General features: G+C 46.3%; 1 protein-coding gene across 2 annotated transcripts in view; it reads left to right on the forward strand.

The window, feature by feature from the left end:
- Positions 1 to 14214, forward strand: part of Rarb (retinoic acid receptor, beta) — a 644786-nt gene that overhangs the window by 492839 nt on the left and 137733 nt on the right. The window contains exon 1 of one of the 2 annotated variants that reach the window (NM_031529.1): positions 6302 to 6997. The exons of the other annotated variant lie outside the window; for it this stretch is intronic. Within the exon in view, the coding sequence (NP_113717.1) occupies positions 6841 to 6997 (157 nt within the window). The 5' untranslated portion in view covers positions 6302 to 6840. Of the gene's footprint in view, positions 1 to 6301; positions 6998 to 14214 lie in introns of those variants that run through there. 2 annotated transcript variants of the gene reach the window in all.

Raw genomic sequence — 14214 nt, forward strand, 5'->3', positions numbered from 1 at the left:
ACAGACTGACTTTTAATAGTTTCAGTTGAAGGAAGCAGTGAGTTAAGTTTAAGGACCAAGGACTGCTTGGATCACTCGCACAGTCTCTGAAGAGGCCATGCTGAGCTGGGAGAGTAGGGAGCAGCTGAGACTTGCCCCTGATTGTTATCATGATTCTGAAAGGTCACACGCCATCCCATTCTTTAGAAGAGTTGAGCTCTGCTTCAAATCCTTCAACCATGTAGGTGGCTCGACTCCTTTTAGCTCATTGGAAAACACTGAAATAAGACACAACCCCAAAATAAAATCAAGCAGAGTGTCTTTGTTAGGGATTCATTGCTGGGAACAGACAGCATGGACCCGCAACTCTGTATCATAAAGGAAAACATTTCACTGGGGCTGGCTTAGAGTTCGGAGGTTCAGTCAGTTTTGGTCATCATGGGAAACATGGCAGCATGCGGGCAAACATGGCGCTGGAGGAGCTGAGAGCTCTTCTTGATCCACAGGCAGCAGAGGGAGACTGTCACACTGGGCCTAGCTTGAGTGTGTTGAGATCTCAGTGCTCACCCCCACAGGGACACGCTTCCTCCATCAAGGCCATCCCTACTCTAACAAGGCCACACTTCCTATTCATGCAATTCCCTATGGGCCAAACATTCAAACTCAGGAGTCTATGGGGGCCACGCCTATTCAAAGCACCACACGGAAGAACAATACTCAGAAACTAAGCGAGCTCTGTAAGACCACGGGTGGCTGTGCTGGTGCTGACGAAGCCACTCTTCATCTTCCTGCTGTCCTACAGAGGGGCTTGTGAAAATGAAGGGACAGAAAGCAGGCTTGGTGGACAAGGAGAGAACAGGGCCTCAGGGTTGTGTTGTTGTTGGCTGGTTTTTTAAGATAAGGTTTTGTATCATAGTCCCGGGGAGCCTCGACCTCCCAATCTTCCTGTCTCTGCTTTCGGGGCGCTGGGGTTCCAGGCAGTGCCAGTGTGCTCAGCTGGGGTATGTGTTTCCAAGGTTGAAAAGCAATGAGCAATTTCTCAGAGAGGAAACTGAGAGCAAAGGAGAAGAGACCGTGAGCCAAGAAACAAAGATGAGTCTGGGTACACATTATAAATACCCGGGATAAAGGACATAAAAAATGCCACATGATTCACGGCGTGGACACGTTGAAACTGAAAAGTGCTTTCAAAGAAGAAGGAAATTGAGTTAACAAAACTGGAGCATGGGGGTGCGATGCAGGTCCATGATCCATGCTTGCCTGGCTGGCATGAGGTATGGGTTTAGGGTATGACTTAGTGGTGCTCTACAACCTGTCAGGACTTGGAGTGCTTCCCATCACTGAAAGGGGAGATATAAAAACATACAAAGACCTGAATGCATATTTCTTACCCCGTAGACCAATAGAAACAAGGTGATACAGAGTTTAGTTAAATTCCGAAATACTGAGGAGCCCAGGGCACAGACAAGGGTGCAGACCAGTCTTAGTCCACCACCAGGTTGTGTAACTAAGTTTCTGTTGAACACGGTTGCAAACCCAGCTTTCATTTGCATGCACTCTGATAGGTCCACTGGTGTTCAGAGCCAGAGGCTTTCAGAGTTGTCAGGCAAAACCTACGAAAACCAGCAAGGCTGGAAGGAAAACCCGGGTATCCATGCTGTCCACACCCCTGCCTCAGCTTCCCTGGAGAGGCACAGACTGCTCAAAAGGCACCTTTTCTTTTCTCTTCTCAGTGACGAATGTGGAATCTAAGAGATGCTCAGCCTATGCCACTGAGCTCGAACACAGCCCTAGCGGATTCTCTGCCCACAGAACTAGCTTGAAACGGGGACAGTCCAATCCGAGAGGGCTTAGGTAGATAGCAGGAAAACATTTTCTGGCTTTGCTTTGGGGAGAGGGTCTCACGTATCCCAACCTAGTGTCCAACGCCATTTGACGCTGAGGATAAGTCTGACTCCCACTCTCCTGCCTCTATGTCCCAAGTGCTGAGATACAGGTGCGCATCACCACGCCACGCCCTATTTATGTGTTGCTGGGGATCAAATCCAGGGCTTCACATGTGCAAGACAAGTACTCTCCCAACAGTAGCATACTACCGATGCCCTAAGAGCAAACGAGGGAAAGCTTAGATAAAAACAAAAGTCATTTAAAAATGGAAGAAGCTAGAGGTGTCTCTTTAAAACATCGTTCTCTGTTCCGGTCTGGGTGTGATTTTGCTATGGCCATGCGGGTGCATCAGAACCTGGAGGAGCTTGGAGTTCTTGAGGGTGTGGAGTGAGTAGCTGTGTGTAAGGCCGGCCGTGCTCTCAGACACAATACTTTCTTCAGGAAACTCCCTGGCTCTCCGACATGTTTGCCAAGAGTGATTCACGGCGTTTCATTCAGGATTGTCCAGTGGGTAATTGCTGCTTCAAAACCGGAGACCCTGAACCCTGCCTATAAATTCCTGTTTTATGATTATGGTTTTCAAATGTGCCGCGCCGCACTGACAGACACACAGTGATTTTCAAACAGAATGAATTTGACTCTCAAACTTTTGGGGTTTTTTTTCCTTTTTGTTTTTGATAGTTCATTAGACCATTGATCAAACAGAGGAGTAGAAGAGATACTCCGCGTTAAAATCGGTATCCCGCTAAGGGTATTGAAAAGGTCCTTCCTGGTTGTGTAGGTTGGATCTAGTGATGCCACTCATTCACATTTCATTGTGAACAAATGAGCTCTGGCTTTACTTCCTACCGTATTCATTAGTCACTATCTTACGTGAACATATTCTTAAAGAGTGGTTACTTACCATCGGTGCTTTCCTTACTTCTGTTTAAAAGAAAGACTTCAGGGAAGTCATGTTTTCAAAAGGTGGGAGAAGGAGATTTACTGACCAAAAGAAAGAAAGAAAGAAAGAAAGAAAGAAAGAAAGAAAGAAAGAAAGAAAGAAAGAAAGAAAGAAAGAAAGAAAGAAAGAGAAAGAAGGAAGGAAGGAAGGAAGAGAAAGAAGGAAAAGGAAAGAAAGAAGGAAAGAAAAAAGAAAAGGAGAGAGAGAAAGAAAGAAATGGAAAAAAGGAAAGAAAGAAAGATAGAAAAGAAAGGAAAGAAAGAAAAGAAAGAAAGGGAAAGGAAAGAAAGAAAGAAAGAAAGAAAAAGGGAAAGAAAAGGAAAGGAAAGAAATGTGGCTAACTTGAGTCTGCTTTTGAATTAGCGCTTCCTAATAGCCTCAATCCCTGCCACTGGTGTAATTAATCCTTGATGAGAAATGATTCACCAACTAGTGAGCCCCATTGCATTATAAGGAGTCCATAATATCCCATCCACACAGATTTAAATACTGATCAAGTTCATTTCCCTACAATTAAAAGAATCTCGGGGTGATTATAAATCTAAATTATCCTTGTGCAAAGAGAGAAATTCCCCAGTCGAAGGCACACACCACACCACAACCACACAGAGCCTTGCTAGAGACTGAATCCACTCAGCCAAGCGACTCTATCTTGGGGAGTTCAGCTGTGTCGCCTGGCAAAGGCTAATCCTAGCTGGGCTTGGTGATTATTAATACCGCACCAGCCCCACCCCCATGGAGGCTGGGGAGGGTCGGACATCCTCTCCAGCACCTGTTGTGTGCAACTCTGCCTTAATTGCCCATGGTCTAGGGAAAGACTTAAATATAAATATGTAGGGGGTGTGGTCTCCATCTACATAGCTGTGGGGAAGCTGTCATCTCCGCTCAAGAACAGACTTTCCAAGAGTGGCTAGTTGGGGAAGGAGTGCCCACACCCCAGGAAGTAATCTCTCACCTGTGCTTTGTAAGGAAGCCCACTAAACTCAAATTTTCCCAGAGTGACCTCTGTTTGTCCTTGGAGATTTAAATACCGTTTAGGAGAACGGTTAGACATTGGTTAGGTCCCCTGAAGGGAAGGAATTTGAGCAGTACACAGGCACACAGAGGAGGGACATTGTGGGAGTGGTGCTTGCCCTCCTAGATGGGGCTGGCACTGCAAAGAATCCGGGCTCATCCTCTCTTTCCCGTGACCACCCCCACTGTACTTTGGGCCCATGATTCGCAAGATCAGGAAGGAAGTGCAGCAGCCTCCGGGAGAGAGGGCACAGGAAACACAGGTATCTGCCATGGTGCCAAGCTTTCTCACCTCTACCTTAACTATACTTCACTTCTGTTCAGTTCCTCTCGCCTCAGTCCATACCTTTTCCTCCACCTCCAGTACTGGCTGTTAGTGACTCTGTTTCCAGGGAACCGAGGACGTTAAGGAAGCATCCTGGGTCAGTAAGTCTCTTGGGCCAAGCAGAAAGTCTCACATTGCCCAGCGTTTCCTCTCTTTACAATTGTTCAATGGTTAAGTGCTCGGTCGTTTTGTAAATCCCCATGTGCTTCCTCACTTTGGGTGTGTGTTGTGTTTGTAGTTGATGAGTTTCTAATAATAAGCCCGGTACAGCATGAATGGCTACAGAAAGAAGAGCAAAACAGTGTGCATTTCCAGTGAGATCTCTCCCTTCTAGCATGCTGAGCTACCGGAGCCGCAGGTGTAGGATACCTTCTTAGGGACCTTCCGCCTCCCTGAGGGAGTGCGCTGCCTGCCGGCTCCCATCCGGTGCCAGAGGAGCCAAGTGGCAGCTAACTCGTCAGAGCCGCATTTCAGCAAGGGGGAGTGTCCATGACAGGCTCCCCTGTGTGTTTGGTGTCCATCCCTCCCAGCTTTGCCCACAGAGGAGGACGGTAGCCCAGGCTTCCCTTGCGGACCTTCTGTGTGGCTGAGACTTCTGAGAATTCCTAAGGAGGCAGAGAAGGAAGCGGGGTCTGGCTCCGCCCCGAATCTTTTTTCCTCGGTCCTGCATCCCGCAGAAGCTGGAAACTAGCTGCAGGTGACTTCCCTTTTGAAAGTTCTGGCTGCCCTGCAACATCATCCGTACCAATGGCCTCTGGGGTTTTGAGACCAACTTAAAACCTCTGCTCCTTCCCCTGGAAGCTGGGCCCATGTAACCAGTTTTTAAAAAAGGGGAAATCCTCTTATCTAAAAAATGTTTTGGTTTGTTTTTTAAAACAGGTGCGATTGAACAGGGATGATCTGCACAAAGCCTAACTTTTAGGATTATAAAACCCTCATATTTACCTGATTTTCAAAATATGCATTAAGTTTTATGTGGGAACCTGTGCTTGACCCTCCCTGTGCATAGAATGTGGAGTGGGATGGATTCAGAGAGAGCACAGGTCTACCAACCTCTGAACCCCGTAGCCTCAGGCAGGTCTGGGTGTCGCTGGCAAAAGTCCCACAGGAGGCAGAGACAGAGCTAATGTTCCTACTGTGTGTTTATTGAGAAGTTACAGATAGTTATTTTTGTCCAGTGGATGATATTACACACGTCCATTATACAGATAAGAAGACCGAGTCCTAGAGAAAACCAGAATTTTCCTAGACACATAGATGGCCAGTGGCAGAGTTACTGTTTTCACCAACCAGCAAAATTCTCTCTCTCTCTCTCTCTCTCTCTCTCTCTCTCTCTCTCTCTCACACACACACACACACACACACACACACACACACACACACACCACCCTCTGCTCTGCCTCTCACTTTCTCCCTGTGAGATTGGCAGGGTGAGGAGCAGGGATGCGGCGGACGGGAGCAGGGGGTCGGGTAGAAAGAAGAGAAAGGAGAAAGAAGAAAACTGTCTGGTGAGATAACTAATCTGTGACTGCTCCAGGTGTTTCAGCCTGCAGGGGATTTTTAAATCTAAGTAGATTCCCTCGGAAGGGACTTTTCTCCCCACCTCCGGAGCCGGACAACCCCTTCAGCGAGCTCAGCAAGAGCCTGCAAACAGGGAGGAAAATAAATAAATAAATAAATAAATAAATAAATAAATAAATAAAATAATAATAATAATAACAATAACAATAACGATGAAGAAGAAATAAAAAGACTGCAGGCGCAATGGAAAGTTTCCCAGCCCGAGAGAGGCTTCCTTCTGCGAGCGGCGGCGGGGCTCCTGATGGGCAGTTCGGGGCTTGCCCAGTGCTTTTACAGGATTGGAAAGATACCTAAGTTGCAAGGGCTTGGCCAGGCACGGCGGAGCAGGGAGGAATTTCAGAGGCGGGCTGGGGGCGAGGGTCTTCCCGCCAGGGCCGGGCAGATGAAAAGGCGCAAACCGCAGCCGCGCTCCCGCTCCTCCCTGCGCTCCTGGCATTGTTTGCAAGCTGAGCCATGGGGAGCACCGCGCGGCTGGCCGCGGCCTCGCTGGCTGCCGGCTCTTGCAGGGCTGCTGGGAGTTTTTAAGCGCTGTGAGAATCCTGGGAGTTGGTGATGTCAGACTGGTTGGGTCATTTGAAGGTTAGCAGCCCGGGAAGGGTTCACCGAAAGTTCACTCGCATATATTAGGCAATTCAATCTTTCATTCCGTGTGACAGAAGTGGTAGGAAGTGAGCTGCTCCGAGGCAGGAGGGTCTATTCTTTGCCAAAGGGGGGGACCAGAGTTCCCGTGCGCCGCGGCCGCAGGACTGGGATGCCGAGGACGCGAGCCACCCGGGCAGGGCGCGTCTGGGCACCGGCGGGGTAGGACCCGCGCGCTCCCGGAGGCCTGCGCGGGCGTCGCCTGGAAGGGAGAACTTGGGATCGGTGCGGGAACCCCCGCCCCGGCTGGATCGGCCGAGCGAGCCTGGAAAATGGTAAATGATCATTTGGATCAATTACAGGCTTTTAGCTGGCTTGTCTGTCATAATTCATGATTCGGGGCTGGGAAAAAGACCAACAGCCTACGTGCCAAAAAAGGGGCAGAGTTTGATGGAGTTCGTGGACTTTTCTGTGCGGCTCGCCTCCACACCTAGAGGATAAGCACTTTTGCAGAGCGCGGTGCGGAGAGATCATGTTTGACTGTATGGATGTTCTGTCAGTGAGTCCCGGGCAGATCCTGGATTTCTACACCGCGAGCCCGTCCTCCTGCATGCTGCAGGAGAAGGCTCTCAAAGCCTGCCTCAGTGGATTCACCCAGGCCGAATGGCAGCACCGGCATACTGCTCAATGTAGGTTTATTATTTTTTTCCTTTTCTTCTACCAAGAAAATAATGTCTCTGTTGCATGCAATAAAGACACTGGAATAAAGTGCACTGGTGGCAAGACAAAGGGTTTAATGATTTAATGCTGAAGGGGTGTGATAGGCTGCCATGCATCAGGGTTCCGTCTCGGCTGAAATTCCCTCCTAGAGGCTTTCCTGAAACGCCTCCTGCACCCCTGCTCTCCCTTACCACCCCATTCTTTCTCGAAGATAGTTTTCTTTAAAAAAAAATGTACAGAAGAAAGGGGAAATAGAAGGTGTCCACGGACTTTGAAACATTCTTCAAGTAGTGCAATCTGACACTCCGTGCAATTCGTGTAAAGGGTAAAGAGGGGATTTAACTTGGCCCGGATTAGCCACGAGCCCAGTAACACTTCCCCCTTATGTATTTCAACAGTGCAAAGTAATTAAAATAAGACATGGTCCCTTCAAGGAATGCAACCTTGTGAAGGCGTTTGATCCAGAGTTCATAATGCACAGGGCAGGTTGGCGCACGACGCCGCTGCCTCCATCGTCCCCTTAGCCTACTGAGCAAAGGCAATATGTCTTAGCGGTGACCCCACTGCCACCTCCCCTAGTCACTTTGTTGGTCTAAGAAGTTGCTGTTTTGCTAGGGAACTCCTGGCCACCAACACCCCTCGGGCTGGCCATTCATTATTTCCATATCTTACAATTCAGTCAGGAGCTTGGACTTCAGTTAAAGGAAAAGAAACCTAAATGGGGCAGCCTCGTTTTCAAAAACAATATTGACTGTTTGGTTATCTGATGCTGACATGGTGCTTCGGCTCCATCGGTCAACAGTAGCTCAGCTGTAGACCTGAGAAATGACCAGGAGTCCTGGGAAATCTTCCGTAGAGCCGGCTGTGGTGGGAGCCTGCAGGATGCTTCGCCACCCTGACAGTGATTTAGATAAATGGCTCATCTATCTATCAAAATGTTTTTAGTACTTGATTTGACAATTCATTGGAGCATTAGCCTGAAAATGACATTCTAAATCTTTGTTTTCAAAGAGGTCAAAGTTTAACTGGGAGAAATTGAGTTTTCCTAACAACATGGTGGCTTGTCTAAAGAGAGAGGCAAAAGCCAAAGTAGAGAGAGGGGGCAGGGGCAGCCTGTCAGCTGACTCTCTGAAACTTTTTTCTTAGGAAAAAAAGGACAAGAAAAAAAAAAAAAAAGACTTTCTTCTTGGGCCAGAAAATCAACAGGTCTGGAGCTGGAAAATCAATAACTATTTGATGCCAACGGCCTGGCCATCCAACTTAATATTCATAGAGCCACATGCAGGCATAGAGACTATCACTCCAGGAAACGCCTTCGTAGTCCGAGGCTACCCTGTCCTCCTTGTTACTCATTTTCTTTTCGGAGACTTAGCATTAGAAACTATTTTCCAGTCAGTATCACGTCCTCACACCCTCCTTTTCATAGCAATTAAAGCAATGTGAATGTTCGAGTTGGGATTCCAGGGAACTGGGCACTGGGAAACTTTTACTGGTTAAGAGAGGACTGTCCTGAAACAGTTTTAGTAGAAGGGAAGACCTGTCTTGGAAAGAGGTTCCGTGGGGCAGTTACTTGTAGGCATTCTCCCTTTTGCAATTAGCCTTCCTAGCGTGCCTATTAAGTTGCAAGAGTGGAGGGAAAAGCTTTGTTTGCTCTTGAACAAGTTAAACAAGGGATTTGCTTTATCTGGGGCGAGCTGATAAGCAAAAACTGTTGATAACAGCAAGGTTTAGCTAATCAAAGAAACCTGCATTAGACAAAGTAAATAAGAGCATTTGACGAAAGGGGTTTCAGAAATTCCAGTGTCTTGTTTTTGTAAGCAGGGCAATCAGGGCTCATTGTAGTCAGTTTCAGCTAGGGTTTCAACTCATACTCCAACTTGGAGCTGAACGAGTCAAGTGTCAATATTGCCGGTATCCTGCAGACCGGCTCAGACTGGCTCAGCTGTCCACAAACCGCGGAATCCCAGTTCTTTCTGTTGATTCCAGAGATTAAGTATAACTAAAATATTTTTTCAAAAGAAGTTCTAGTAAGTATCTGTGTCTTGCAGTGTTGGGGCTTTTGAAATGAAAGCCCTGTGAACTACCTTTGCCTAAGTAACAGCTTAAATCCCGGGGTCTTAGTTTTCCATTTTACCTAATGGCTGTTTTGGAAAGGTGCAGCTCAACTTTGCTCTTAACACAGAGGAAACAGCGGGGCCGAGAGGAAAGCCTGGCACTGAATTCCACAAAACTACCTCCAACCTTGAAAGCTTACTTAGGTGGGGTGTGTGTGTGTGTGTGTGTGTGTGTGTGTGTGTGTGTGTGTCTGTCTGTCTGTCTGCACTCGTGTGCATCCATGTGTCTGTGTGTGTTTAAAACCTTAGAGCATAATGCCTCCAGAACCTCACTTTGTCAAGTGTTAGAATACTCCCTTTATTTTCCTTTTAATTGTAAAGACAGAAAATTGATATGCCAGCCAGCTGTTGGTTGTAGCAGGGCCTGTGGATTGTTTGGTATAAATATTGGAAATCAGGATTAAGGGGCCACTAAGGGAATGTGGTGTAAATAACAGAGAGACAGCCCTGGGAGGATCCATCTGGGACACCAAGTATCTATTCGAGTGCCTCATGGATTATCTTGTTTTTAGATAACTCCAGACGTTTTCTGCGTTAATTGCTCTATGAGCAGGGGATAAACCTCAATTTTTTTTTATCTAAATATAGTTGCTTTTGATGTAGTCAAAAGAATGTGGCAACATCTTAGCCCCTTTCCCTGTGTTCTCCCTTTTCAACACATTAAAAGAGGGAAGGAAAAAAAAGTCCTTTTGAACATAGGGTTTTGCCCATTTAGAATAAATTATTTTTAAAATGGATAGGAGCAATGTGTGACGAAGGAAGAAAAGTTCCCCTTGTAGAGCCCTGAGCTCCAGATTTGAAGCATTAAGCGGGATCTAAGTCCTCTCCTAGTGAGCTATAACTCGGAGGTCAAGGTGGCAAAGTTACCTCCTCACAGAGACTCAATGAAAATTGACAGCTGCCATGTGAACTGAGTGGCGTTTTGAGTAAATATTTCTGTAAAAAAGGACCAATTGTTTTTCTAAAGTAGGACATGATTTTCTGCTGCTCTGCCACCACATGATTCAGTAAGTAGCAGCAGCAGAGAGAAGAGAAGAACGGGGACTTCTGAAATCTCAGAGAGAGTGCACCACGGGGTCACTCCGAAAACAAAAGATGGGCAAAGTTTTCTTTCCCAGTCTTGAGAGAGAGAGAGAGAGAGAGAGAGAGAGAGAGAGAGAGAGAGAGAGAATAGAATTCTGTCAATTTCCAGATAAATGGGCGAGTTTGCAAAGTAGGACAGGGGAAAAATAGAAGAGATTAAATTTTATTGCCAGAAAAGGGTGAATTCCAAATCCAAGACCAAGTCCTGCGAGGGGCGGTGCCCTGGTTCTACTTAACCTTAAGCCATTAGTTTGGACCAGATTAGCAGCTCTGGTTTGAATCGATTGTCCAGTAGGAACAGAAAGCCCTGGCACAGGATGAGACCTTGTTTTCTCTTAATAGATAAGTGACCACAGTGTCAGCTTCTGCTGGGTTGGCTGTGCTGAACGAGGGGTTTCCTTCTCATTTTGGACCATCCAGAACCAACAAGGACTGTCCTGTTTTACATTTTCCATTTTGTTTTTTTTTTTGTTTTGTTTTGTTTTGTATTCTGGTGAATCACAAGAATAAAATGATCATCTTTAGATTTCACAGACTTTTTTTTTTTTTCCTGTCAACCCATTAACAAGGACATGGCTGAAAAAGAGAGAAGCCCTTTCTGTTTTCTCCTTCACATATTAAGCCGTTAACTTTCTCCACAGAGGAAGTATAGAATAGATGATGATTATCCAGTCTACTCTTAGGAAATTTATCATTCTTTAAATTAAAAAGAATTTCTAAGAAAAAAGACTGAGGAGCTTCTAACTAGGAATTTAGTGTCAGGTAGGAAGATTGGAAATGGGAAAACCTGCGACACACTAAGCACGAAACTCCTTTTTCTGCCTGTTCAGGTTTTGCAGTGAAAGCTGTGGGCATTCAAAACATGGGTTCTCAACCTATGGGTCTCAAGCCCTGTGTGTGTGTGAATGACCTTTTCACAGGGGTCACCTAAGACCGTCAGAAAACATTTTTATACAATTCGGAATTCGTGCAATCCGTAATGGTAGCAAAATTACAGTTATGAAGTAGCGATGAAAATGATTTTATGGTTAGGGGTCACCCCAACACGAGGAACTTTATTAAAGGGTTGCAGCATTAGAAAGACTGAGAACCACTAATTTAGAAGCTCCTGTAAGAGATTCTCCTTCAGAGTTTGAGCTACATGTAAGTGCCAATAAATTCATCCTTAAATGGCGTTTTTAATGCTTTAAATGTTCTAATATAAATTCAGTTAACTATCAATTAAATAGATTATTTCGAATATGGGAGTTTTTGATGAGGGTTAATCAGAAAAAACGTTGGCTGGAAACCTTCCCCGAGATATTGATGTCAAATGTTGCCTTTCAAAGGCTGGTTACGGCAGTTATCCAGCTCCAAGTTTCTAGAAAACCTCCATTTCAAGTGTTCTGCCACCGTCCCCATGTCACTCACTGAAATATGCCAGATATTTCACCATTACGACATCTTCTAGGTTGCCCCTTGAACCTATGGGTGGCACAGAAAGCGTTTCGATTCCGTGGTCAATATAACTGGAGAGCTCACAACTTAATTTTTCCGGTTATGACTGGGGATTATCTTGTGCTGCTGGGTCATCTTCCAAGCACAGATTCTTTTTGTAGCCAATGGTAGATCTGTAAATAGAAGGCCGGCCTTGCAAGATTGATAGACTCAGCTAGGTTTGGCTTCAGTATGAGCTGGGTGGGGCGGGGGAGCGTCGTGGAAGTCGTCTGAATGGTCACAAAGACATCTGAAAGAACCCTTCCCTGGTCTTTAAAAGGTTGAGATTTGAGGTGCTGGAGGAAAGAGTAGGATCACCTCGGGTTTTAAATAGATCAGGATCCTGTCAGAAAGTGGCTTGGTCTAAGTACCTCTGGTTAAGAAGGAAGTGCTATAACCTTCCCACCGCCACCCCGCCCCGAGATCTTGTGACACCATCAGTCAGTCTGCTGCCCTGAATCCTCTTTTCATGCCTGGTTTCCTGCTTCATCCCTAAGATCTGCTTGGCATGTCGACCCATGCCTTTAATCCTAGCACTTGGGAGATACAGACAGGCAGATCTCTGAGTTCAAGGCCTGCCTGGTCTACATAGTGAGCTGCAGTCCGGCCAAGGTCATATAGTGAGGCCTTGCCTCAAACACAAATTAAAGAAGACGAAGAAGATGGTGGGAGATCTGAATCCCACCCTGCTGCTCAAGCCTCTTTAAAGGAAAGGGTTGCAAGTTCTGACTACCAAGAGCAGGAACAGTGACTTCTGAGGCTTTCTGCTTGTCTTGGGGTTCAGGCAGGAGTGAGGCACTGGATTTGCTGGGTCTCCAGCCTCATTAGGGACAGAGCTGCAAAGGGGTGAGTTGAGTGTGACTCTAGATTGCACAGAAGGAGGCCAGGATTGCAGGAAGTGACAACAGACCAGAGACCCAGACCACTGAGTGCTTCCTCAAGAATTCAGACCTTCAGGGAGGGGGGGGCTCCAATGGAGAGAACCCACCCAGAAAGGGGAGAAGCAAAGAGTCATGGTAAGCAAACATGGCCCTGAAAAGCCCCAGGAATACCAAGAATAATTTGATGGGAAGTGGGGATTTTAATAAATGTCTTCTATGACGCAATTATACAGTTCTGTAGCAAGGGCCTCTTCCTCAGCCACCAGCTGCAGTGGGGTCCAGCATTCAATGGGTACCAACTGCCTACATGTTCTGCCAGCTCCTCACTTTTAGGGCCAATCCCTGCAGCCCCCATTTACCTTCTTCAGCCCAAAGTTTCCGCCCTGCTCTGGGTCACAGCACTGGTTCATTTGCGGCCAGACCCAAAGTCGGTTTCTTGCCATGTCCGAGTTTCCTTTTCACTTGAAACCCAGGTTATTCACTTTCCAAGTATCTGCCCTGAGACGTAGAGAATGTTCAAAGGAAAGGCTTCGTCCGCCCTGTTCTCTAAGCTCACACTTGTCTTTGAAGGTCAAGGCTTGGTAAACTTTCATCTGAACTTATTCTCCTAAATTGACCCGGCATTAGGGGCGTGAGGGGAGCGTGTTTCTCTAATGAGCTTGGTGGCACCCTTCGCTAATGTAGGTGCTCTGGAGGTGAAAGGTGAAAAATCAAAAATTCAGGACCGATGAGCTTGACTGGGCTGAGGTATGTTAAGCCCCTTTCTAAATACAAAATAAAAACACAAAAACAGTGGTTTTTGCCACTCTGTATTAACTGCTGTTTTTTCCACAAATGAAAACTTTACCAAATTCAAAATACTGCAGGTGAGACCAGACAAGTGCAGTGGTTAACTGGGGAAGGGAGAGAGCTGGATCCCATTTTTCTCAATTTTCTTCCCATCCCCAGAACAGACGAAGAAGCAATATAATAACTTCCTGTTCTCAAAAATATTAAAGGTTGCCACAGCTACGGCCTTTGTTATGTCATCAAAGTCCGTAATTATGGAAAGGCTGATGATGGTCTGAAGCTTCAAATGACTTTTTAGGGTCTGGTCTATTGCAAAGCTTGTGGGGATAATTGGCTAAAAGGGAAGTAGAGACTTCAAAATATGGTTCCTGATGTTTTCGTTTTGCCCCAGTACCGCCTTATGCTGTGAAGGGAATTCGTAAAGGCGCGTGCAATTATTTTATTACGGTCCTCAGAATGCTTTCATTGGCTTTAATAACAAGAAGCTGAATAAAGTTATGCATTTTAATTAGTCCTTCTTATATTTACATCAGAGAAGTAACAATTGATGAAAAAAAATGAGTCTTTGGGATGGATGGCTTCGCGTGGTATGTTGGTTACAGCTTAGGGATGAGCTGTTTCCCCGTTGCTTTGGGTTTTAATTATCTAGACAGTGCCGTGGCAGTGGGTGAAGCTGAAATACCGCTGTTGCCATTTCTCAGCAAAATAATCGCCGTCAACGCCTACAAACTCAAAGGTAACTCGCCACCCACGTCTGAGGAGTAAACGGCCAGTTCCATTAATTTTACTCTTCGTTAGCCCTCTCACAGTCGCCGTGTGAGAGAGTCTGTGTTCCTGTGCGTG

The sequence above is a fragment of the Rattus norvegicus genome, chromosome 15, assembly GCF_036323735.1.
Source record: "Rattus norvegicus strain BN/NHsdMcwi chromosome 15, GRCr8, whole genome shotgun sequence".
In the NCBI taxonomy this organism is placed as follows: Eukaryota; Metazoa; Chordata; class Mammalia; order Rodentia; family Muridae; genus Rattus; species Rattus norvegicus.